Source organism: Spermophilus citellus, assembly GCF_964194105.1.
Source record: "Spermophilus citellus genome assembly, chromosome: 1".
In the NCBI taxonomy this organism is placed as follows: domain Eukaryota; kingdom Metazoa; phylum Chordata; class Mammalia; order Rodentia; family Sciuridae; genus Spermophilus; species Spermophilus citellus.
Window position 1 is genome coordinate 226,503,688 of NC_138182.1, and position 27,185 is coordinate 226,530,872.

A 27,185-nucleotide genomic window follows, 5' to 3' on the forward strand; every position below is an offset into this window, starting at 1 on the left:
TAAGTAAGTTTTTTGGAGTAGAATGAACAGAATTAAGAATAAGTGAGGGCTGCGGTTGTGGCTCCATGGTCGAGTGCTTGCCTAGCATGTGTGAAGCACTGGGATCGATTCTCAGCACCACATATAAATAAATAAAGGTCCATCAACAACTAATAAAATATTTAAAAAAAAAAAAGAAGAAGTGCGTAAGACCTAATTTTCCACTGTGCTGTCTTCTCAGAGGTCTTCCCTCTCTGCTTTTTACGCCTCTCCTGTCTCTTTTATCCTGCATCATTGTTCTTCAGAGCCTTTATTGATGCCTGAAATTATAGTTTTCTTCTTCATTTGTATTCACTTGTTCATTTTCTCCTCCACCAGAATTGAGCTTTAGTAAATTATAAACCCAAGTAGAGTTTAGGACAGGGTATGCATATTATTAGCATTTGTCTTTTCTCAGCATCTAGAACAGGGTAGGTTCTCAAAAAAGAACAAACTTAAGCAATGCATTTAATGACATAATGTGAATATCACCTGTCACATTATCATGACATTCATTTGGGGAAAATGTCAGGGAGGTATTGGTTCAAGGATAATGCACAGTTTCAGTCAGAAGGAATAGATCTATATTGTATAACATGATTGCAATAGTTAATAACAGTATATTATAGTCTTACAAATTGCAAAGAGAATAGATTTTAAGTGTTCTCACCACAGAAAATTTTAAGTATGTGAAGCAAGGCACATGTTATTTAGCTTGACTTGGCCGTTCCACAATGTATACATATTTCAAAGCCACATGTCCACAGGAATATATGCAAAAATATATGCAATTTTAGTCAATTACAATAAACAGATACAAGATGAAAAAGTGTTGAGAAATAAATGTCGAGAACCACTAGTTTAGTGAATTGTTTTCGAAAAGTTATCCATTTGTGAACTGAGGACCATGGCTGTGTTAGACCCTTCTGTCTTACTTCCCAAGTATATTCATAGCTGTTGTATTGTATTAATAGTTGGTACCTAGGTTCCAAGGCCACCCTACTGGGGTTAACTGGTTTGTTTCTTCAGAGCCACATTTCATACAGATGTTCTTCACTGTATTTATGAAACCCAGAGAGCTCTTGCCTCTTGTTCAGTGTGCATATTCCCAAAGGCAACACAGTGGGCAGCAGCTTAACTTCTTTCAAAAAATAAATATTTGGTATTTCAGATTATTAGAGATCTCAGGAGGCCAGATGCAGCAAGAATAAGACTTGGATAGAGAAGATACAGTATAAATGCCTCTTTAATAGTTTTAACTTTTTACCAAACTGTATTGTTTTTCTTCATTAGCATTTACATGGTTTCTTCTCAGACTCCACATCATTCAATATTTTGATGGATATGTTTTTTATCAAAGGCAAATATAAAAGTAAGTACTACCACCTGTTGCTGAAATATTCTGCTGTCTTTGGTAATGTAGCAATTAGGGGGGGAAATGGACCATGCAAAAACGACCCTTATGAGGGGCTAAATTATGGAGACCTCATTATTTAAGTTTGAAAACATTGCATTGCATGTTATTCCTTCAATGAAACATTTCAGATTTTGCTGATGCTAAAATTGTGGCAGCTTTTAAAATTTTAGTTCTTCCTACATGACCTGATAATTTGACATTTAGCTAATTGCTGAATGACTTTAGAACAGCTTTTATTCTACTGAATTCAGTAAATGGTGCTGAACAAGTTAGAGCTTTGGGCACCACCAGTAGATGGATTTAACACTGCTGGCCACTCCTCACTTTTGGCAGATGCCTTGGAAGTGTTGATAGAGATGAAAAACCAAGATGTGAAGTTCACCAAAGACACCTATGTCCTTGCATTTGCAATTTGCTACAGACTGGTAAGACTATTTCCTTTTAACTTTCAGGGCATTGTGGGTAGTGTTTGAAAGGGGGTTTATTTTTATTCTCTACAAATAAAGTTCAGTTTCTCTGAAGTCTGTTTTCCATCTGGTGGGAATATTTCAATTTTAAATGTATTCATTTTTAGAAAACTCAAGTTAGTTTTGTCTGACAGTTTGATCATGGGAAAAGCAATTAATTATCTTTTACTCTTCTCTGAAGATTGTGTAGATAGTGAGAACAAGAGACTGTGTCAGGGTCAAGCTCTGCTCTAGAGTTGTCTCATATGCTAGACTCTACTAGATCTGTTTTTCCTGTTGCCATTTTCTCTGAAATCAGAGCATCCTTCTGTGTCAAACTCCAGAACTACCTTGCTCTCATCTGTGAAGTTTTTGTGATCGCCAGTACTAAAGTGACATCTCCTCCAAACATCCCCTAATTGTGCTCTATTTATATCACATACTTGTACTTAACTTTGCCCAGATTTCTTTCTCCTCACTAGAGCAGGAGATCCCTGAGGCTTCTTTGTATCCTAGCATCTGACATTGTACCTAATACCTGAAATGTTTATGGCATTCAAAAGGCTTTCTAAGGATGGGGGCCCTGGCTTACAAGTCCTTATGTCATTACTGTACCAGGATTGTTTCTTATACATAAAAACTATTCCTTCAGTATTTGTTCAGTGATTGATAACTGAAATAGTGAAATGACCAAGCCTCAGTACATTACTTTAGTCATTCATGCCATTTAATCTTTGGACATTTGGATAACAGAATCATTTTATACTGAAAACAAAAGAACACTAAGCAAGGCTGAAGAACATGGGCCTTTGAAAAGCTCCCTAATATAGCAGTACCAGCTTTCCAAAACAGAGAGGTAGGTGGGTTAACAGTGGAAATGAGACCAAATGGGAAATTGAGAAACTTGGAGTCTAGTCTCAGTTTTTTATCAACTGACTTATGTCTTTGAACTGAGCATGCATGTACCTCACTTATAAAATGAGAGCGGGTTGGATTCAGCAGTCAGCAAGCTTTTTCTGTAAAAGGCCAAATAGTAAGTATTTGAGGCTTTGAGGAACATACAGTTTCTGCCACATATAATTTCTGTCACATATTCTTTGTTTTTTATTTTTATAAGCCTTTAACAATATAAAGACCATTCTTTGCCGTAGACTGGATATAGCCCAAGGGCTATCATTTGCTTACACCTGGGTTAGATCACATTCTTCCCAACCACACCATCCTATGATCCTTCTGGAGCAGAAGGCCAACAAAACACACAACACTGGAGCATCAGTTAGTCAATTTTCTGGCCAATTTAAAGACACTTTCCTGTGTGTATGCTGAGGTAGAATTCAATTCTTACGCATAAGAAGAGCAAGAAGACTTTTCTCTTGCATTGTGTCCAAGAATAACTTGTTTCACTTAGTAGAGACAAGTTGGAAAACTGAGCTGGTCAGGCAGTGCAGATTCCAGGTCAGTTCTGAGAACTGCCCTCTCATCAAATGCAGACTTGTTTGAGGATTGGAAGGTAAGTCATGGCATGACAGAGGACACACGCACAGCTGGTGCTATTCTTGAAAGCTTCATCCACCTGCATCGTGACACGGCGTGGAAAGGGATTTGAAATGTTCACCATTGTTGTCTTGCTGGTTTGTGGGTCGCTCACATTCTTGAATTTTTTTAAGGTTTCTGTTTTCAGGAGATTCTTTTACAATTTATCTTCATATTAGTGTTGATGTTTTTAAATATTTAAGCTTATATAGATATTTTCAGATTGGAAATCCTTCCAGAAAAGTTTCCTAGCGTTACTGAGCATTATTATACTATTTAGTAGAGTAGCAGGCTGTCTGGAAACTAGCTTGTCCAGATACAAAGAGATCTGGATGCCTCAAGTCAGAAGTTGACAAACAGCTTGAAAAGTAAAGTTAAGCTAGATTTGAGTGGCGAACATGTAGGTAACCTGTTCTGTTTGCAAAGACCATTATTTGCTGTATGAGGAGCTTAGCTTTTTAATTGACTTGAGGTAGGCTCTGGGAAATACTTACAAAAGAATATCTGAAATGCTAAGCACATTAATTAGTTTTAAAGTTAAAAGTTCATGACATTTATTAAGCAATCCTGTCTCCTCACAGAATAGCCCAGAGTCTTTTAAAATCTGTACTACATTAAGAGAAGAAGCCCTAATCAAAGGAGATGTTCTTTCCAGGAGAGCCTCCTGCTTTGCAGTGGCGTTAGCTCTGAACCAGGTAAGATTTGGGGTGCACATAAGTAAATTGGGAGTGGGCAAGACTTCCCTACTTTCATTTATTTTTTATTTTAATTAATTTTTTACCCTTCTGACTGTGAAGTAAAGAAAAAGTTCCTGTAAAGAAAACAATGCCTTTGTTGCCATGGCAATCTATACCTATGCCTGTAAAGTATGTTTTTATTTATAGTTGAGGACCTAACATGCATTTCTATTTAGAATGTGTTCGCCAAGATCCTGTGGAGAACCAGAGAGGAATGCCAGACTCTGGAGAGAATTTTCTTAGTTAATTAAAATGAAGATTGCAAATGGTCAGTTTATTATGTAATGCTCTCAGAGAGCAGTTTAATTTAATGCTCTCCAAAGCTGAATTCACCTTAGATGAATGAGGACTCCTGCCACAGCCCATTGCTAGAATGGGATTTCATAGTTAGACCCAATTACTATTATTAGTTTGAGGCTTAGCATCCATTCTCAACCCCCCATTCCCCCCACATCAGATAAATGAATGCATCTGAAACCCAGAGAGGACACCTCCCCGAGCCATACCTCAGAGTCAATGAAGGACAAAGAGCTGGAACCTTGGAATATCCACTCCTTTTTTTTAGGAGAAAACCATTTTTAATTGAAAAATAAAGCATCACATCTCAAATAAGACTCTGAACAACATAAACTGTAATTTGTTTAAAGAAAAGGCTTTCCTAAGTGGTATTGTGAAATTTGGGTATCAATATTAATACAGTTATCTTGACAAATTATTTAAAATATGAGTACAGGTTTTATCCCTATTTCCAACCCAGTGATAAAAGAAGGGGCAATTTTAAACAATTATTTTTATACTTGAGCTCCCAGAGAAAAGCAAATCCCAAAGTCAATATTTTCCTTATGAAAAAGCTTATTTGTAAAACACATGAGACTATTAATATTTAACTCATTCACAAAACTTCAGAATACAATTTCATCAAGATGACCTCTACAACAATTTTCCTTTAAAGAAATCTGCAAATTTCAGAATGATTTAAGATGACATATTGGGCATGTTAAACTTTGAAAGAAACTACTAAAGTTATTGCTTTAAACTGGGAAAAAAACTGTGGTCCAAAGTATCTTTTTAAAAAGAACTCATCCTGCTGTTCTTAAAATTACATTCATGTTAACGGCAGAAAAAATGTAAAAGCATACAGTAGACATTACTCTTAGAATAACAGAACAAAGGCATTAAGATGTATGGCTTTTTGTGTAATTATTATGACTGTCTATAAATAAAGTCATTGCTGTTTGACTGAAAAAAGTTTTTACAAAACTTCACTTCCAAAATTAACATTTTTATTAAATCAAGTTTATAAAAATGTTCACTGTAGAAAAGTCAACAAGGGTTTTAAGAAAACCAGAATATACATTTTTATACAATATATGTATATATTAGCAGCAAACTACTTCTGAGATTTTGATCTTTTAGTAATTTTAAAGAAAGCATAAACATTGTGTATTAGGAATATTGGCGAATTCACTTTATCCTTTATTCTGTGATTTGGCCCTTCTACAAAATACTTTATGCTTCCCAATATTAAGAAAAAACTTAGTTGACTATAAAGTAGTGAAACTGTGGCTGGTAAAATCTATTTTCACTACATCATAGTCACACATTATTTTTGAGAATAACAAATGAGCACATATAAATAGGTAATTGTGTGTATACTCAATTTTTAAAGTATAATAACAACCAACTTTATGTTATTTAGCATTTGACTTACTTTTTAAAAAATTTGGTGATATACAAAATTTTAATCAAATCAGATACTTCAATCCTATATGGTGTGTTCATTTTTAAATCCTTAATAAAAAAATCTATATAACCTGACAAACTGCATGCAAAGATATATATATGTATATGTATATGTTATGTATATACATACAAAAGTATATGTACATATATATCTTTAGCTTTGATTTCTTTTTTTAATATTTTTTTTTTTTTTTAGTTGTAGATGTGCACAATACCTTTATTTTATTTGTTTTTATTTTTTATGTGGTGCTGGGGAATGAACCCAGTGCCTCAAGCATGCTAGGTAAGTGCTCTACCACTGAGCCATAACCCCGGCCCAGCTTTGAATTTCTTTAAATTGAAAGTTTCTAGTAACTTTCATCCTAGCTAATGAGAAACACTGGTAGACTAGCCACTCTTAAAGAGCCCCGCCTATTCCAAGACCTTAAAAATACAAAATATTTTGTATGTTTACTATGTAGTAAAGGATATTTTATGGCAGAGAAATACTACCCAAACCAGGTTATTTATCCAGCTGGTACAATATGGCTGAGAACTCTTGTTTACTTCTAATTAGAAATCAGAATATCTTGTGCTCCATTTCCATATGCTGTTGGAAACCAATCACTGAAGGACAAAGACTTGTCCTTCACTTAATAGGCATCCACTTGTTCCCTCTTTGTTCACGGGAATTGTTTAAGGCACATGATTTCATCTCTTTTTTAGCTCTTTTTTTCCTTTATGTCTGTGTAAGTTACATTGTTTAGAGTACAGATGAACACCACTGTCATGTCATATTTTTGAATCGCTCACTTTCATATAGTGCCTTTCTTGGTTGTATTTAATGCTTTTGCCCTGAATTCAACTTTGTACAATATTAATATCTCTTTCCTTGTTTGGATTTCTCTTTATTTTGACTAGATTTACATATGCCTGATATACACATTTTCCCATTATTTGATTTCCACTCTTTCTGAATTGTTTTGTTTTAAGTGTAATCTCTTGTACATTGCATAAATTTCAACTTTATAATATGTGCTGGTCTTTCCTAACCTACTTATATTTATATGACATATAGATGATCTTAGGTCTTACTTTATTTGATGCTTTAAATTTTTTTAACTTAAAATATCCCATATGGTTGTTTCTGTGTTTTTTATATTTTTGCTCTAGTGATTACTTAAAGCTATAACTTTATTGAATTTTCTTAATTCTCTAGTTCCTTTGATAATACCTATTAATTCCCCACTATAAGTGATGGTGAAATTAGCATATTTTCTTTTTCTCCTTATTTTCATCCTTCACTACCATCTAATTTTAGTTGATACATTATCTTTCATGGTGTTCACTTTTCTCTTAAATATTTATCAGCTTTAAATTATATTTTTGATCCACAGGTAATAAAAGAGAAGAAAATGGCATACTTTACTTTTTAATCTTCATTTTCCCTTTTCTTCTTTTTATTGGTATTGCCATTGCCCTGTTGTCCTGGTGTATGACATTTGTTGTCTGTTCTGTAACCATATTCCCTACATTTGCCTTGGCCCTCTATATGTAGTTAAATAAGTTCCTTGCTAGTTGCTTTGCTATTATTCTTCCAGTCTTCTTTTTGTTGGCTCAAGTGTTTTCTTCTATATTTTCAGAGGAGCAATATTCTCTTGAGCTCTTTCCTTAAAATTATTTTATTTGCCTTTTGTTTTTGTACTTTACAGTTTGGCCAGGTTTAAATTTTTGAGATGACACTTGCTTTTTCTTGAGATTATTTTAGGCATTGCTCTTTTTGTCTTCTGGTTTGGAATATTGCCATGGAGAAATCTGAGGTCTGCCTGATTTCTTTCCACTTGTGATTGAAGTGATCTTGTTCATTTTCTCATTTGTGTCCTTGATATCCTTAGGAATATTTTTGTATTGGAATTTCCTCATCTACCAGTTATTTTCTTATCTTTGTTTTACTGTGTTCCTTTCTTCCTTTAAGGAAAACACAGTGTGGGCTGGGGTTGTGGCTCAGTGGTGGAGCGCTTGCCTCACACATAAACAAAATAAAGGTATTGTGTCCATCTACAACTAAAAACATTTTTAAAAAATGTCTCTGTGGAGTTCACGTGCTGCATCTTTTTTGATTATTCATCACTGAAAAATACAAATTTCTCTTAGAACAGCCATTTGCAGGAAGTTCATTTAAGAGAGAGGCAAAGAAACAGGCACTGAACCCTATTCTAGACTAGCAGGCTTTTTGTTTAGGTAAAGTAATTAATAACATGTATGTTATTAATGTTATATAACATGTAAAGTTCTGCCTATACGAATGTATAGGTTTACTTCTCCCTGGCCAATGAGAATAGGCACTGTGGTGGTTTTCAATGACAGTCTCTTTTGTGCTGCTGTCATAGTCACACACTGCTTCCTGCAAACATGGCTTATCTGTGGAAATCCTTGACTTGGCTCACCTGCCACTACAAGGACCCAGGAAGTTTCCCTCATTAGTTTAGAACTGTGTTGACTTTACTGTAAACATGATTTTAGGTTGTGCACTTCAGGTTGGCCTTGTGAGATCCTTTAAAAACCTTCCCAGGCTCCCTCTCCAGGGTTCTCGAAGTGTTTCCACCTCTTCTCTGGTTTGAAGTTTTTATGTCAGAGATAGGATTTGTGTTTGTGTTTCTCATTCTTGTTTTATTTAAAAGCTAATTCCAGTGGGACAAGAGAAAATTCTAACCTAATGTTGCTATCTTAAAAAATTTGACTTAGGCAGGTTGTTAAAGCATAGAATTATATGCTATTGGATGAAATAGTTTATACAGTATTTATTTTTGATTACTGAATACTCTGGGGCTTTGTGAATAGTCATATTCTGCCTTCCATTAATGATCTTTTTGATAGAGTAATAATCATGATTTGGGGTAATAACTTACTTTGTTTGTTTGTTTTCCTTCAGAACCAGGTAGCAAAAGCTGCATCCATTTTTTCTCAAATCATGAATCCAGAGAACATAACTTGCACAAATTTAAATGTAAGTGACTTCTTTATGGTTAAAGATAAGACTTGAAATATAGTAAAATGTTTGCATTTTTAGTCTGTGTACAACGACTTGATCTCCTAAGTTCTTCATTCAGTTCAAAAGAGCTCTTTTTTTGTTTTATTGAGCTCTTCTGTGTGTAAGTTACAGAATCACCCCATGAGAGGAGTCAATAGCTGTTGCTTCCAGGAGTTTATAAATATGTGGGAAGGTTAGATATACTCAGATGTAAGACACAGCTAAATGCTGAAGGCAGAAGGCATAGCTAGGACTCCTGTAGATGCAGAAAGAGGGAGGGAATGGTGACAAAATCACCAGTCTCTTTACTGGACCTTAAGAGAAACCTGCATGCTAATTGCATTCCAGCTGTGGCAGCTAACTCATATGTCTTTGTGATTAATGAGCTCATTACCTATGGTGCATTAACTATGCCTGATGCATGGTAAGCATTCAGCAGATATCAACTGTTTTCATTCTTATTATATTGCCAGTCTGCCAAGGTCCATTGGCTCCATTGACTTATCTGGATTACTGTGTCACTTGTTTGGAGTCTTATTGCTTGGGTCAGCAAGGGCTGTACTCATTCCACCAAGACATGTATGACTTTAACCCCTAAAACCAAAACAAAGACAAAACATTCCTCCCAAAAGCATATTCTGTCACCGCTCCCAGTTTTTGAACAGTGAGTCACCTAAACCTTCCTGTTTCAATAAAAAATAAAAAAAGACCATATTATCATGAAAGGCACCATAGTCTCCATGCAGCCGACTCCTTTCAAGGCCCTGCTTGTGTGCTGAGTGCATTTGTGTTGTGAGGAGTTGGACAAGAAAAGTCCCCAGCTTTCAAGGGCTTCCCATCTCCTGAAACAGTCAAGGGGCTGAGAAGAAAAAAATATTTCCATGGAACTGAACCATGTGAAGAGCGGTGTGAGATGAACTAGGGTAACAGATCCCAGATGCATTGGAGTATTCCAAGAAGAGGGAATGAAGGGCAAGACAGGGTTAACTGAGGTCTGGGAGAGGAGGTCATGTCGAGCAGTGTTCTGAAGGAAGACAGGTCTGTGTGATTGAAGGGATGGAGGTAGAAGGACATTCTTTGCTAACAGATTGCTTTTAGTGAGGCTTTTGTTTAAAAGAATACAAGCTCTTAATTCTAAGCACCTCTTACCATCTGAATTTTAGGTAAGTTACTTCATTTCTGTAGATCCTGATTTCCTTTGATCTGAAACCGTAATGATACTTGTTCTTTTATTTTGGGCATTGAAAGAAGTAAGTGTATGAGGTAGTTTGCATAGTGCCAGGCACTTAATTAATATTTGCCAATACTAGTAGTATTTGTTTCACATAAGATCAGTTAAATAAAAAGGAAAAAATTTCAAAATGGGAATTAGACAAAATTCCCAAGCTTCTCAGAAAAAAAATACTAACAGTAATGATGATTTTCATTTCTATACTTTAGTGGTTATTGTCAAAAGTCACCTCCACTCCACTGCCCATTGACTTTGGGAGAATGGCTAGGTCAACATTTATGGTCAATTTCAGAGAATAAGGTTAGGCCAGAAGTCTAAGATAAGGATACTGGAGTCTACACTTAACTTTTCAAAGTGATTTCTCATGAGGGAAAGATGGAGCCAATGACAACAGAGAATCTGAGAAGGAGATGGTCTTGGAAGAGAAGAGACTTCTAGGAAAATGCCCACAAAGTACTTTGCATAGGGCATAAGCTGGGAGGGGAAGAGTGTGAAAGCCGTCAGCTCAATCAATCTGCAGACACCTGGTGATGGGTCTGCTGTGAACTGACATATGCCACAAGAAAGGGATGTAAGAGACTCACAAATGAGTTTATAAGGCATTCATGGTGAGGCAGAGGAAGCATCAGAAAAGTCAGGGAACAATAACAGCTGTGTCGAGATCCAGCAGGGCTCAGCACCCCACCTGAATAGCAGATCCCCACTGTCCAAAGAGAAGCTTTGGGGCATCAACCTGAAAATTCAGAGGCTAAGGGCAGGTCTGGGAGGCTGAGGCTGTTTGGCAAAGCTCCAGAGTCCCAAAGGTCCTGTCATTTGAGCCACCAGAGGACTAGGAACCCTGGTCTTCTAGCAGATACCATATGTAATTTGTATTCTTCTCCACTTCCTACTGGTTATGGGCAACTCTGGTGTCCAAGTGTGTGACTGATTCTGAGCGGAGTGGCCTGCAGATGTGCTAATTTTATGATGGGACAGAAGTAGAATTGCTGGAATTAACAAGAAACTCTTCCCCTAAAGCCAAAGCCATCCAATAGTTCAGAGCATCAGGAAGGAAAGAAATCCAGTGGAGTGTGGGAGAGGTGCTATAGGTGGATCATTAGTAGCTTTTCCTGGAGTTGAAATGAGGTTAGTAGAAAGAAATCAAAGATAGTGAGATGGGCAGGTTTTAATTTAATTTTAGCTAAGGTACAGTAGGCACTTTACATTCATTAGCTCATTTTATAGAGGCCTATCAAAACAGTATTCCTCCGTAGTATAGATAGGGAAATGAAGAGTCAAAGGGTAAGTTCAGTTACCCAAGTTCTCACAGCAGATTATATGAGTCAGGGTTTTAACTCAGACACCTGACAGTGAGGCCCCAGGTTTCTCCTCTCCAGACCTACAGAGATGAGGAGGGTTATGCCTCTCTCATCCAGGACTGGAGCTGGCCACTCCTCCTGAGTGGTAATGAACAGAACATAGGATTAGATGTCAAAAAACATGATCCACTGCCAGTGCATGTAGCCCACTTCCCAGATTTAGACTCTTCAGCTCTCTGTCCTTACCTGTCTCTCACAGCTGTTAATCAACTCTAGTAATATCGTTTGTTTGTTTTGTTTTTACTTCTCCACATCCTACTAGTTGTGGACAACAGTGGTGTCCAAAAAAGATACCAGAGGCTGTCTACGCCCAGTAGGAGGAGAAATGCAGAGCATGGTAGGCAGAGCGTGTGCTCAGTGCCAGGGTAGGAGGATGGGCTCCTTTTCTCTGAACTGGAAGGTCAGCTAGTGCATGTGGTGGGAGGGTTATCCTTTAGGCAAGGACCATGTAAGGAACCTTGAATTGATGCTGAATATGAATCATCCTCTTCATGAACTGGGTCACCGACTTAAAGATAGTGTTTTTGTTCAAAAATTATAACCCAGAAATCTCTTCTAATGTCCAGTCTCAATTTCTCATGTTACAACATAAGCACTGTTTTGAACCTGCACAAGTGATTGAATGTATTAGGAATTAGCATCAAAACATGGCGTGTGCCTATTGATGCAAACTTATGTAGCTAGGTGCGTTTCCCACCATTGAAATACTGGCTCATGCTTGTTTTTGCCTGCTTGTTTCTTTTTTTATTCAGATTATTATCCATATCCAGTCAAATATGTTGGAAACCCTGATAGATATACTAACGAATGCTGCAGAAGGAAATTTATCAATATTTGTGAAAAAACGTGTGTTCTCAGAGGAAGTGGTGAGTGTGCAAGTGCTGCAGAAATCATTTAAAAGTGAAAAAGCACTCTTAAAAATATTCACCTGATTTCTTGATTCTTTAACTCATCTCCTTAAAGAGATGTCAAACATGGCAGCTCCATCATTCCTGTTGTAAAGCTTTTGTTTGCAAACAAAGATTTGTTTTCTTCCGACAGAATATGTCTTCTAATAGTCTAGGAAAACATCTTTGTTTATGTTTCTCTTTTCTGTGCACAGTTTTCATGAGTTTTGTTTCTTTTACACGTGGATGACAATTTTACACCTTTTTCCTTTCCCCTAAAGTTTCCAATACTTTTCTCCTCTTGTCTTATGCTCAGTTAATGACCTTGCTTCCTGTTTTATGGAGAAAATAGAAATCATCAGAAAAGAATGACTGCCCCATAGACAGCCTCTGGCTCCTTTCTCTATATTCCCATGGTGACTGCACTCATCTCTTAATCCAGCCTTGCATGGTCTACTCTCTGCCCCCTCCCCAGGGTATCAGCCTAGAAATTGTCTTATTCTTTTGAGCATCACAACATCTCCTTTCCCACGGTCATTCCTAATAGCAAACAATAGGGTATAGTATCTTTCAGCCTAAAAATTTGTCCTACCATGTAGGTAGGAAGATTCAGCCTCATAAAGTCAGTTCTCCCCAAGTTAATGTGATGAGATAATATGATCCCAATAAAGATTTCACTGTGTTTCTTTCTGTAGTTTAAGTTTAGATGCAATTACAACCAAGAAAGAATAGCTAAGAAAACTCTATGAAAAAGAGCAATAATAAATATAAGGCTGAGCAGATACTAAAGCATATTAAAGCTTCTATAATGCAAACCATGGCAATAGCACATGAATGGGTAAGCTAATGAGATAGCATTGCAAGTCCAGGGATACTTAGATGAAGACAAAAGCCAGTGCTCAGATAAATGAGAATAGATAGACATTTCTAAGAAGTGGTACTAGAAAAAGTAGAGAGCCAGTGGAATACAAAAATTTTATTTGTTCTTGTACCGCAAGCCAAGATAAATTCCAAATGGATAAGATATGAAAATTTCAAAATGAAATAATGCAGTCACTAAGTTTAACCATTAGTGAATTACTTTATATCCTGACAGTGGAAAATTTTCTTTCTTAGTCAAAATCCAAATCAATAAAAGAAATGATTGAGCTGGGTATGGTGGTGCATGCCTGTAATCCCAGCACTCCAGAGTCTGAGACAGGAGGAGTTCAAGGTCAGCTTCAGCAACTTAGGAAGAACCTTGTCTCAAAACAAAACAAAACAAACTCTGGGGATATAGCTCAGTGGTTAAGTGTCCCTACGCCCTGGGTTTAATCCTTATACCAAAAAAGAAAAGATTGATAAATTTGACTGCATAAAATTTTTTTGTTTTGCTTTTCGGTATGACAGAGACACCATAACAAAGTCAAAAGGTAAACAAGTTGGAAGGAAAAGCTTTCAAACTTTAATTATACAGAGAGCTAACTAACCTTAATATATAAAGAACACTTTTTAAACATTGTAAGAAAAGGACCAACAACCCTAAAGAAAAATGGGTAAGAGATAGGCACAGAATTCACTTAAAAGAATTATGAATGACCTTTAAATATTTGGAAAGTTTCTTAACTTTGCTCATATTAAAGGAAATGCAAAATAAAACTTAACCTGTGGTTTTACTTATACCTTAGATGAGTAGAAATCTGAAAGTTTGACATCTTATTCTTTGAATGTCCATTTTCCATTACTGTAATGAAATACCTCAGGCTGCTATTTCTTTGCTTACAAAGAAAAAGGGTTTACTTAGTTTACAATTTTGGAGGTTGAAAGTTCAAATACTGTGGCACAGGCTCTGACAAGGGCCTCCTTGGTTGTGTTACCTCATGGTATTTGGCATCATGGTGGAAACTCCTACTGGAGGAGAAGTCACATGCTATGATGAGAAACCAGAGTAGGAGAGGGGCATGCTTACTCTTTTATACCAATCCTCTTACAAGAACCAACTCAGGGTCCCATAGAATCTCTTCCAAGGGCAGAGACCACAGTGACCTCCCACTCAGCTTCACCTCTTAAAGGTCCACTACTTCTTAACCACGCCACACAGGGGACCAAGCTTTTAACAAATGAACTTTTGGGGGATAAACCACATCAAACCATAGCAATAAGGCTCTGAGGAAACAGGAATCATCATCTCATGAGGGTGGAGGGAATGCAATTGGTATAGTCCTTGTGGGGAGACATTCAGCAATATGTAGTAGAATTATAAACGAATTTACCCTTCGACTCAAGCCTCCCACTTCTTAGAATACATAAACCGACAAAAATGTAAGAAGCTGTATGTAGAAGGCTGTTTGTTGCTCTTTGTAATAACAAGAGACTGGAAATAACCCAGTTTCTGTCTTAGAGAACTAATTGAACAAATTAGGTTGTATTCATATGAAGCACTGCTATGCAACTCTAAAAGAAATGAGGAATAACTACAACATGTAATTCTGTGGATCACTACATATATGGACCACTTGGATATATATTACTAAGTAAAAAAAGCAAGACACAAATCAGTGTGGTGTGCTCTAAGAAGGGAATGTGTGTATGTATGTGTGTGTGTGTGTGTTCATACAGGCAGGCAGTACATAATGACATTTTGATCAGTGACTGACTGCTTATGTGATGGCACTCTCATAAGATTATATTGCTTAGACAAGTGCAGTGGTACATATCTGTAATCCTAGCTACCTGGAAGGCTGAGGCAGGAGAATTGGAAGTTCAGGGCCAACCTCAGCAACTTAGACCATGTTTCAAAATAAAAAGGGCTGAGGATGTAGCTCAGTGGTAAAGCTCTTGGCCAGCACGTGCGAGGCCCTGGATTTAACCGCCAATACAGGGGTGGGAGCATGGAGGGCTTTCTATTGCCTAGTAACATACATGGTAATCTTTGTTTGTCTGAGTACACTTATGTTCACATAAGTTGCCTGACAACACATTTCTCAGAACATATTCCCATCATTAAGTGACACATAACTGTATATTTATATAGGTTGAGAGTTTTGAAAAACAACAGATAGAAAAACCAAAGCTTAATTAAAACAGTTGTGAAAAAGTGAGAGAACTGTGACTTTTCTGAATGTACCTTGTTTGTATATTTGACTTTTTAAAAACTAGTTGTAGATGGACACCATACCTTCATTTTATTTATTTATTTTTATGTGGTGCTGAGGATCAAACCCAGTGCCTCACACAAAGCGCTCTAGCTCTACCACTGAGCTACAACCAGAGCCTTGTATGTTTGATTTTGGAACAAAGTAAATGCTTTGCAAAATTCAGAAACAAAGTTAAATAAAAATGAAGAGGAAAAGAAATTCCTAGGAATTGAAAGCAAAATGAAACAAACCCTTGTGCCATATTGTAGGCTTAAGTATGCAAAGAGGAATTATTGCTGGTCATTTGAAATGTAGTCATTTGTACATCTCTAATGCCATGTAACATAAGGGAGAGAACTATAAAGAGATCATAAATTATTGACAATGGTTGTATTGTCAGTAATAATACTGGCATTGTTATTTTGACTATTCCCTGTTTCTTCCTCCTTCCTCTGCCTGAATAGTCCTGGCCCAGGCTGATGACCAAAGTGGCAGGTGGCTGCTTTCTCCCTTGTCAAACTGTTGCCCTCCCAGCCCTTTTCCACTTATTCCTCACTTCTGCCCAAAGACTTCTTCCTGCCGGCAAAGGAAGTGTCAGGAAACTAACTGGATATGGTTAACTTAAAGCTTCTTTGTATTTGAGGTCCCAGCTCTGTAGGTTGTGGCCCACCCAAGCCATTCTGGAATAAATTTTAAAAATAGAGGAACTGGAAATATGAACAAATTTTGTGTACCATCATGTGTGTATGTATGTAAGTGTACATACATGCATTCACAAGCACATGTGCATACATGATTGCATAACACTGATACAAATCAGTTTTCTCAACAGCATTGATGTTAGTCCTTCCTTAGACCTACAGTCACCCATTTACATGACTGGAGCATCCAAACAAACCCTACATGGAAAAATTCTGATATAAGACTTTTTTACTTTGAAAACTAATCTCTAGTTCAGTGTATTACCCCTGGTTACTGTGAGACCGCTCAGGGATCTGCTTGATGAGAAATGAATTGATTTATAACAAGTCCAGTAGATTTTGAGTTAGTTCTAAACACATGTATGAGGGATTGTGTATGGAGTGTAATATTGTCAATTGTATTTTTAAAATGCTGTATTTAATATTTATACCCATTAAAAATGTGTGAAGGGGCTGGGGATATAGCTCAGTTGGTAGAGTACTTGCCTGGCATGCACAAGGCCCTGGGTTCAGTCCCCAGCACCATTGGGGGGAAAAATGTGGCAATAAGACTAAACTTAAGTTGCTATTATTGCACCAGAAATATTAAAAAGAATTGTTGATTTTCTGCAGTGCTGTTACGAAAAGACTCAAGCATTAGCTATTTTTTTTTTGTTGATTTCTTTTTTTAAATGAAATTAATAAAATCTCTTTTCTGCCTAAATTTTAGCATGGGACTCATGATGCCATTTAATATTTCTGTGGTAATACAACCCATGTAGTGTATGAAGTTAACACACAGTTCCCTCCAGCTTGGCGTGTTTGCTCCTTTTAGAAGCCATATGCTGCACATTAAATCAGTTCACCTTGAACGTGAGGACTAAACAAGCTATTCTTTTCAAGAAGCATTATGAAGAGCTTAGGCTGCTTGTCTGAAGGTTTGGCTGGAGAAATGTGCAGCTGGCAAATAAAATGCTTTATTTAGAAGATGACCAAAGGATTTGTCAGGAATCTTGAACTCACTTAAATTTCACTGAGAAATGTACGTAAGCTGTATCTTGATAAGAATTAAACTAGGCACAATGTTGATTTTGTTCAGAAAGTAGCTTCACGTACTAACTTTGAGCTCACTATTATTTATAAAATTAAATGCTATATACTTATTGTTTATACCTCTGGCCTAGACCTCTCCTCCACACCCCAGACCTGTATATTAACTGCCTCTCCCCAAGTCCACATAGGTGTATCACAGGTGTCTCAGTCATATCCAAAACAGACCTTGATTTTCCCCTCCAAAATTCACTCTCCAAAATATATTTTACATATATCGACCTCTTCATCTTTTCTCTATTCTAAACCACCATCCTTTCTTCTCTGGACTGCTGTAGTGGCCTCCACTATTATCTTCATGTTCCTGCACCCTCCCATTCATTCTCTGAACAGCTTTTTAAACCTAAATCAGATCATGTCCCATTTAGACTGTCTGATGTGCTTTTAAGCTAATTTCAAACAGTTACCATGGACTGTATGTAAAGCCTGATGTAGTGTGACCCTTCATCCCGCTCTAATCATTACACTGAACAAAGTTAATTCCATTGATATTTGATGTCCTTCCCTGATGTGTAACACTGTTTAATACATGCCATTTGAACACTCTTTTATAGGAAACTGTGGTTTTCAAGTATGAATTCTGAATTTTGCATGTAGCTGGTGAACTCTCTTACAGTCAGTCATGCCTCTTTGTGCCCCAGAACCCTGGTTTTTATCACTTTAATTGTGCACTTTACATTTTTACTCAGGTCTGTTTCTTGTTTCTTAGAGAATAAAAAGAACAAGAAAGAAATCTTGTAGAGATGTAATGATCTGCTCTTTCTTCCAGTTGGTCAAGGTGAGGGAAAAAGTGAAGGATGATGCACCCAACCTTCTGGCCAAATTTGACGAGATCTATGGGAAATTGCACATAAATGGCCAGGTCACCACTTATTCACTGGATACTCTGCTCTGCCATACCCCCAGGGACAAGAAGTCCCATACATTGCTATTAAACAAGAGGACAATCAGCCGTCGGACCTTCCAGCCCCTCAGCCAGTCCCTGTTGGCTGAGTAACCTCATTTTCAGACTTCTTCAGGTCTAAGGGGCCTGCTTCAAGTGAACAGTTGGCTTTTCTGAGATGTCAGGCATCTAACTTTGGTTGACGCTGTGCTAACACCAAGTCTTCTCCCTAAGTCCTGAGTTCATTGAGTGCTGACATGATGATCAGAGAAATTATTATGTTGTGCCACTGTGAAGACCCAGATCAGACAGAGAAAGCTCCACACCCTCAGAAAGGAGACTTCCCCTGTGCAAGCTGCTGAGGGAAGAACGTGGCCATGCTCACCGGGGACCCCGACAAGCACCCTAAAAATCGGCCTTCACTAAATGTGGTCAATTTGGACTAATTTTTTTCAGGGAATAGTTGCTTGCAAATTATACCCTTGCTGAATTTAAGAGATCTAAACCCCTATCCTACCATATTGGAAAACATGGATTTTCATAGTGTCCTGCCATCATTTTAGTTCTTTGACCCTGAAAAGGTACGTGAGGCTCATTTTAGCATTTCCAAATAGTGCTTACATGTGGTTGTATAATAATTTGAAATTTTCATTTAAGTTCAGTAGAGTCATATTTTCTCAAAAATAAGAGAAATAAAAACACACCTAAGTAAACTTCTTGTGATTGTGTTTATTTTTTCAGCAGCACAAACAAGACCAGAATTTAGTTTCAGGACAGATAAGCCAAATTTAAATGGTTACTGTTTTGGTCAGGGGTGAGCTACATACTTTTCAAAATCAATGCCAGTGTAAATGATAATGAGTTTTCTTTGTGGATCATAAATATTTGGTACTCTAGTTCATCTCATTTGTTAATGATCTCTTTCTTTCCTTGGAAGCCTTTGCTCTGCCCCCTATTTAAAAAAAAAAAAAAAATGTGTGGTGAGAGCAGGTCAGCATTTTTACATACTTAGGATGAATTTTACATACTGGCCACTAATGTGCAGGATACACAGCAGCCCCGCATCAGTCGTGCCTTTTGTTTCTGAAGGTCCACAGAGAGGGTGGGCCCAGCATCGGACTCCAAGAGTACTGCAGACTCTCTTTCCTGCTTTAGTGTTATTCTCAGGCAAGAATTGACCATTGAATCAGACATTTTAGAGTAGGAGGAATCTTCTGAGTCTCCTAATTAAACTCCTTCATTTTTTAGGTTGATGACTTGTCAAATTTGGCATTACTGGTTTGTGGTGTAGCTGAGAATAAAAGCTAGATTTATAGTCTAGAATCCTTCCCACCATACCACATTGTATGTCTTCAAAGAGGAGAGTCCTTTAAGGGATAGGATGCTAAAGGCTCCTGTGACTTACTGCATGGCCAGGAGCTTGCCTCTGGCAAACTGGAATAACACCAAGCTCCTCGGGTTTTTGAGGATGAACCGAGATGCTGAATATGAAGCCTGCAGACAGTGCCAGACACAGTAAGTGCTCCACAAATAGCCACTGTTGATACCACCTTCTTAGGCAGCATGCACAACGCTTGCCCCTAGTTGAAGAATTACATAAACAAATTTAGTTCTTTCTCCTCAGAACTATCCAAAGAATCTCTTTTACTTGTGCTCTATGAAACATTAGGCAGCCCCATATAAGGGATTAATTATCTTCATAGATGCTTAATGGCTTCTGTGTGTGTGTGTGGTGTTTAAAAGGGAAAAAAAAAAGCATTTGAATTTCTTGAAGTCTGAGGGAACAACAAGGCATATTTCCTGTTCCCCCAACTTATCTTGGATCTTGTCTAACATTCACAAAGAACCTTTAGATAGCTGTAAGCCCTGGGTGAGTGTGGCACTGGTCATTAGCTAATGACCATTTATTAGCAAAAAAAAAGAAAAAAGCTATTTTGTGAGCAAAAAATAGCAACCTTCCCAATCCCTGCTATTTCCCTTGAAGAGGGTAGCTGGTGCTTCGCTGTCTGCAGAAATTGGACCATTTCACCTGTTCCCAGAAGTTTAGTACAGAGCTAAGTATGTTATAATGTTCACCTCAAGATAAAAGGTGGTTGTAAACCATCAAAGAAAAAGTGTTCAATATAAGTTATGATGGGTACTTCATTCTTTAAAATTTGTTCATTTCTTTGAAAACAAAAACGATGTTTCTTTGCAATCACTAATTTTCCTCAATCATCCACTTCTGTTCATGAGAATATTTGATTGGACAGAACATCTTATTCCTCAACTTGGATACCTGTGTAGACTGTTTTACTTCCTGTTGATGTTTTGCCCCAGAATCCAAACCTCAGGATGGTAACCAGTAGAGATATGAGAAAGAAACAAAAAGATATCTCCTAGTTTTAGTTGTGACCAAAACATCCAATAAGCACAGCTTAGAGGACGCTTATGATTTCAAACGTCTCAGTCCATAGACAGCCAACTCCATTGCTCTGAGACCAAGATAAGGCAGCCCATCTCGGGGAAGGGCCCAGCTGAGAAAAGCTGCTTAGCTGATGTCAGCAAGGAGGAGGAAAGGTCTGCAAGAAGATATACCTCTCCAGGGCACGCCCATGGTGACCTACCTCCTGCAGCCACAACTCACCTGCCTACAGTTATCTCCAGTCCATTCAAACTAAGACAGATGAATTAAACCACAGCTCCCATAATCCAATCATCTCACCCCTGAACATTCCTGCACTAACACAGGAGCTTAATTGGAGTGATATTAGGGATAGTGTTCTGGGCATCACTGTCAGAAGCACTCCAAAACTGTGGCTTTGAACACCAATCACTTTATTATTTCTTCTCATTATCCTAGGAATTAACTGGGGTCAACCAGGTGCTTCTTGCTCAGGGTTTCATGTGAGTAAAGTCATCAGATTATGACTGAGACTGGAGTCAGCTTGAAGATTCCTCACTCTGTACTTGTGGCAGTTGATGTTGGGACCTCACCTGGGGCTGGGGCTAGAACTCCTACACATAGCTTTCTTAGAGCATGGTGGCCAGGTTCCAGGAATGAGTGTCCCCAGAGGATCAGGCAGAAGCTGTTGTCCTTTTATGACCTGGCATCAGAAGTCATGGGATTACTTCCACTAAATTCATATGTCCACCCAAATTCAAGGCAGGGGTGGACACCCCACCTGTCAGTAGTGAGAATGTCAATGAATTTATGGACTATTACTGATTTTCTTTTTTTTCCAACAACTCTATACATTTCTCCTTTCTTATTACTACTTCGCTAATTAAGACCCTGCTATCAGGCATCTGTCTTTCAGCTATCCTCTGTTCTGCAGCCTGAGTGAGGTTATCCAAAGTTTGTTCTTCCCCCTGCTTAAAACCTCCTAAGATTCCTCATGTCCTTCTGGATAAGGCTCAGACCTAATGTGACTTAGAAGTCCCTGCATACACTGACCCACATTTGCCCATCCAGCTCCATCCCTTGCTCCTTCGCACCCCTTCCCCCCACACCTCAGTGACTGGCTCACTCCTACTCATTGTTTTCAGCTCACAATTCAGACATCTTTTCATCTGGGGAAGCTGTATGGGCCCACCTTCCTTCTCAAGTGAACTACCCGAGTATTCTGGTCCTTCACTTATCAAAGCATTTATCGTGCGTCTGTCACTGCTTATCTTCTGTTCTTCCCTGTACTTAGGTGCCATGTCTGTCCTGTCCTCCACAATTTGCCCCACGCTTAGCATAGTAGGTGAATAAATCAAAGGATTAGGACTTATGTAAATTGCTAACCCATTTAACTATATATATATCATATATAATTATGTGGGTGCTCATTACGATCCCTCATGGACAGAGTTTTCTCCCCAGATTCAGTGCTGTGGTCTGAATGTTTGTGCCCTGTCCCTCCACCACCCCAATTCATATGTTGAAATCCCAGTCCCTAAGGTGATGGGGACTGGAGGTAACTAGGTCATGAGGGTGGGTCCCTTGTAGATGGGATTGATGCCATTATAAAAGGGGCCTGAAGAGGCTTATTTGCCCCTTCCACCCTGTGGAGAGGGTGGTGTCTGAGAAGCAGAAGGTGGCCTTTACTAGACATAGAGTCTGCTAGAGCCTTATTCTTGGACTTTCCAGCCTCCAGAACTGAGAGAAATAAATTCCTGTTGTTTATAAGCCAATCAGTTTTTGTGGCATTTTATAATAATAGTCTGAATAGACTATGACACTCAATACCAAACACTCCACATTTAGACCACTCCAAACTTTGGCTCATCTCATGATACACATTTTTCTCCTCCTGCTAAATGCCTTCAATCTCCAACATCATTTTCTGCCATTTTTCAAGGTCCAACTCATGTGTCATCTTTCCCACAAGACATTTCCATGCTGTTTAAATCTACATGTATTTGTCATTAATTTCATCAAATCTGTAATGAGCATCTACAAAGGACAAGGCACTTAGGATCCACAAAGGCTCTTAGGATTCACAGGAAATTGATAGGCAGCTCCCTTTCCCAAAGCAGAACATTTTTAAGCTGCCATCTTGACCCTAAGGACCTTTGGGTCTACTTACCTGCTTGTGTCTTCTGTAAGTGGTCCTCCTAATACTAGAGTGATCAAAGCCAAACATCAAAGTAGACTTGGTTGTAAAAGAGACCAATCCTGGGCAATGACTATTGACAGCTTTGTTGAGAAAAACACAAACACAGGAAAAAAACAAACTTTTAATCAATTCATAGTAAATATGACTGGGAAATTATAGTGGGGAGGTAAAGATTTACCTGCTACAATTTCAGACAGATGAAATTGTAGATTTCTCTATATCTTTGCAAGCTAACTAAAATTTCTTATGAACTCTGATTATATTGAGAACCTGAGAATGGGGATCATGGGAGACTTGATCTTGCTTGAAGGATATTTTAGTCTTTGATTTTTTTGAAGTAAGTGTTTGATATTTTTAGATATCTTCTTCCTATACTTTTTACATCCAAGATGATAGCTGAGCATCAGTCCGTGGTCCAATTTTAGCATGTGTCAGAATCACCTGGAGAGCTTGTTAAAACACAAATTGCTGGGCTGGGGATGTGGCTCAAGCGGTAGCGCGCTCAACTGGCATGCGTGCGGCCCGGGTTCGATCCTCAGCACCACATACCAACAAAGATGTTGTGTCCGCCAAGAACTAAAAAATAAATATTAAAAAAAAATTCTCTCTCTCTCCCTCTCACTCTCTCTTTAAAAAAAAAAAAAAAAAAAAAACACAAATTGCTGGGTCCCAACTGCAGACTCTGGTTCTGCACATCCAAGGTAGGGCCAAGAATTTGCATTGCTAATAAATTCTCAGGTGATGCTGTTGCTACTCTGGGTGATGCACTTTAAGAACAGGTGATGTGAGAAAACACTTGTGTTTCTGGTGTGGGGGAGGCTGAGCTTCACACCCCATTCTTACTCCTCTTTGGTTTCACTTGTGAGGAGGAAATAGGTATGAAGTCTGGCTCTGTCCATGCATCCAAGGGATCTGCCCTGGTGCCCATGTTGGTCCCAGGAGGCTATTGATTTATTTTTCAAAAAGAATCACTTTTAATTATCTTTGTAAAGATTATTCTCTTATGCTTTTATCGGTGCACTATAATTACACACAATAGCAGGGTTCATTGTGACATATTCATATGTGCATATGATAATTTGCATTATTTCATTCCCCAACCCACTTCTGGGGTCATGGCCTCTGCCATCTGTCCCCATTCATAAGTACCCTCACTCTGCTGTTGCCTCAAGCTGACCCCAGGCCCTTCTTTGATTCAGGAGTCCCAGGGCATTATGAATTAAGGACAATAAAAACTATATGCATTTATTGCTTTCAAATATATATTAACAAAGGAATCCATGCAAACTAAGAGAACATATGGCATAACTGCTCAGAGCTTGACTAAAATAACTAATGATTCAAATTTACTGTGTAATATTTTTATCTACAAATTTGACTTGAGGAGATTAAACTGGGTTGGTAAACTAGCCATGAAAAGATCACAACGGCTGAAGTTATGATCAGTAAAATTTGATATGCATAAAAACTGTGTCATGATCCAAATCATTGTAAAATTGATCCCAATGTGAATGACTTGAGAAAAGTGAGAATGAAATGATACTTTAAAAAAGGAAATGGAAACGGTTTGCCCATATTTTAAAGAAAATGAATGAAGACATTAAACAAGCTTGAATATTATTAGCTCAAAAGTATCCTCTCAACAAAAATTGGTTGCTATTAGTGTAATTCTGATTTAAATGCCTTTTATTCATATTCATATTCATACTTTGACATGAATTCAAAACAAAGAGATTTAAAAAGTGCCCTTGGGATAGAAAGCTTGCATTCTACAGGACTTGGCTGTGGCTCAGTGGAAGAGCGCTTGCCTAGCAGGTGTGAGGCACTGGGTTTGATCCTCAGCACCACATAAAAATAAAAAACAAATAAAATAAAGGCATTCTGTCCATCTACTACTACTACTACTACTACTACAAAATAAATAGTTTTAAAAAAAGGGGTAACTGGGCAGATGACTATATGATTACAATTGGGATAAACACCAAGTCCAGAGTACTACTTGAACCAGTGACACATACAATAAGTAGCTGTTTATGCACATAGTGTACGCACACATGCACACATATATGAATAAGATGAATATTTCTGATCTTTTGTGACCCCAGTTGTCAATGTTACTCATTTTGACACATATAACCCATTGCCTTGTGCTATTAAAGAACTTTTCCTCCCAAATTATATCTGGTCTCTTCTAAAGGACAGTTTTCTACACTTCTATTATATGAGCCCCACATGCCTATGAAGCATACATAAGACTAAATAATTGATAGGGCCTTCATATTTTTTAAACAAGCAAATTAATTAAAGGTAGATTTTAGTTAACAGGTGCAGTCTGCTATGATATGCTTTAAGCTCTTCAGTTTCTCATAAACTGGTTGCTCCCTGTTTCACATAATGACAACCAAGATATGGAGAAGTGAAATAGCTTGGCCCATGCAGGGGTCCTGGACCAGCGAGTGCATTCATAGACTGCACCAGAGCCCCTCTGTCTTGTATTTCTGAATTCAGGGGGGTTCCTCCGGAAGTTCCAAGGAATCATTTAATCAGAGAAAGAAGTGATGTGGAGAGGGCTGGGGAAAGTTGAGGGTGGGCACAAAGGTTCCAGTACAACTTTTGAAGTGGCTAATAAAAGAGGATGAAGCAGTTGCCCGGCTGACCTTCTTCCAAAGGCTGTAGGCTCCAGGGGCCTCAGAGACAGCATTATAACAGCCATTGAAGATGGGGTTGGGGAAAGAAGGCCCTAGAGGGAAAGAGAAAAACCACACGCTGGCCTCTTAATCACTACCCTGCAGCCAACACCCTCCAAAGCCGGCTGGCTTAGGATAGGAGAGGAAGCCTCATTTAATCAGGTTCTGCAAGGGAAGAACTAGGAGCCTCAGAGATGGCCTGCAGGGCACTGTGCGTCCTGGTCTGTGAGCTGCAGACAGCCTGGAAATGCATAGGTGGATTACAGTGATGCTTTCTAAATCCCTCATCTTTCCTGATTCCTTTTTTCCTGCTCTAAATCAGGCCAAGCTGCTCACCCAGAAGAGCCCAGAGTCACCCTCTCCCATAATCCCCCAAATCTCCCTCCCTCTCAGACAGCAAGATAGTCCTGTTGAATTGAAAGTGACATCACAAAGGAAGATGTAACCCTGCATTTGTGACTGCCCGACAATATGATTCCTGCAATTAAGAAGCAGAATCTGCTGTGTATCTCACCACAGCCCAGGGGCACCCATTATGTAGCCATGAGGTTCAAGAGAATTAAGGTAACCTTCAGTTTCTTAGCTAGAAATTACAGGACTGATGTCAGGTGCTATGAGGGGTATGTTCTGGTTGCAGCTGACACAGGGTGGCTGCATACAAGGCCAAAGACAATTCTACACAAATGGTGCTGTTGGGAAGCCAGGAGAGAACCAAGCAACTCAGCATGTGGCTTTGGAGTCAATGGGTTTATCTCTCTATAAAATGATAGAGAGTGCAGGAAATGTAATTTCCAATTCAGATTAGCAGAATCATTTCTTTGCTCAAGTGGTAGGTCAATCACAAGAACAAGGATATTTATGCTAGGGTTTATTAAAGAAGGGAAAAATTAACATATAATAAGACTTAGTATTTGCCAGGCTCTGTGCTTTGTATACATTATCTCAGTGAATCTTCAGGAAAACCATGAGGTACTTTTACCCCATTTCACGGATGAAGAAACTGAAGCTCGGAGAAGTGAAGATGCTTGCCTGAGCAGATAGCATTAGGGAGTAGAAGAGAACAGTATTGGAAAACAGGCAGTTGAATGTGAGAGCTCATGTGGTTAGTGCAATACATGTCTGTATCACCCTCCCCAATGGCGCTTCTGTGTGCATGTGTGTGTATCTGTATTTGTGTTTGTGTGTGTGTGTTTGCACTATTCCCTGGCTGACCTGCTTTACTTTACTAGCAAGTATCTGAAAAACTTAGAATAAACAGCAGAGGGCGCCCAGAGTCACTATTTTTTTAAAGGTACTAGTGTTCAAAAATGTCTTCCATTTTTGGAATTCAGACAGAACAGAGGTCCACGCTGCAGGCTACACAGGCAAGTAGCTTTGGATAGGTTTTCAGGGAGATGTAAAATATTATCTTCACCCAGGTTAATAATTACCTGGTGTTGAAAGGGTATTCAGAAGAGAGGAAAAACTAAAGTTGATCAATTGCAGAAAGCACACCAATGTATGTGTGTGCGTGTTGCTCACGCCTGTGCATGCATATGAAACACGCTAGATATTTCCTGAGGAAATATCATGAAAGAAAAAGAGTGGTGATTTGTCTCACTTGGAAAAGGTATTATTATTTTTTTCTAAATTAAAAAGATGAAAAAAACTTACAATTAGTTCACCTTTGTTTGCTAAAATAACAACAGTATGTGAAAGAAGTGAAAAGGAATTAAGGTGTTAATGATTTGGATTTTCTATCTACCC

General features: G+C 38.2%; 1 protein-coding gene across 4 annotated transcripts in view; it reads left to right on the top strand.

The window, feature by feature from the left end:
- PTCD2 (pentatricopeptide repeat domain 2) overlaps positions 1–18,876 on the top strand; it is a 29,088-nt gene extending 10,212 nt beyond the window's left edge. For 3 of the 4 annotated variants that reach the window (XM_081310473.1, XM_081310474.1, XM_081310475.1), the window contains 6 exons: positions 1,312–1,390; positions 1,769–1,860; positions 3,996–4,109; positions 8,806–8,880; positions 12,246–12,359; positions 18,056–18,876. In XM_081310473.1, coding sequence (XP_081166599.1) covers positions 1,312–1,390; positions 1,769–1,860; positions 3,996–4,109; positions 8,806–8,880; positions 12,246–12,359; positions 18,056–18,283 — 702 coding nt within the window. In that variant the 3' untranslated portion in view covers positions 18,284–18,876. The remainder of the gene's footprint in view (positions 1–1,311; positions 1,391–1,768; positions 1,861–3,995; positions 4,110–8,805; positions 8,881–12,245; positions 12,360–18,055) is intronic. The other variant, XM_081310476.1, reaches the window with a different exon arrangement.
- The last annotated feature ends 8,309 nt before the right edge of the window (positions 18,877–27,185 follow it).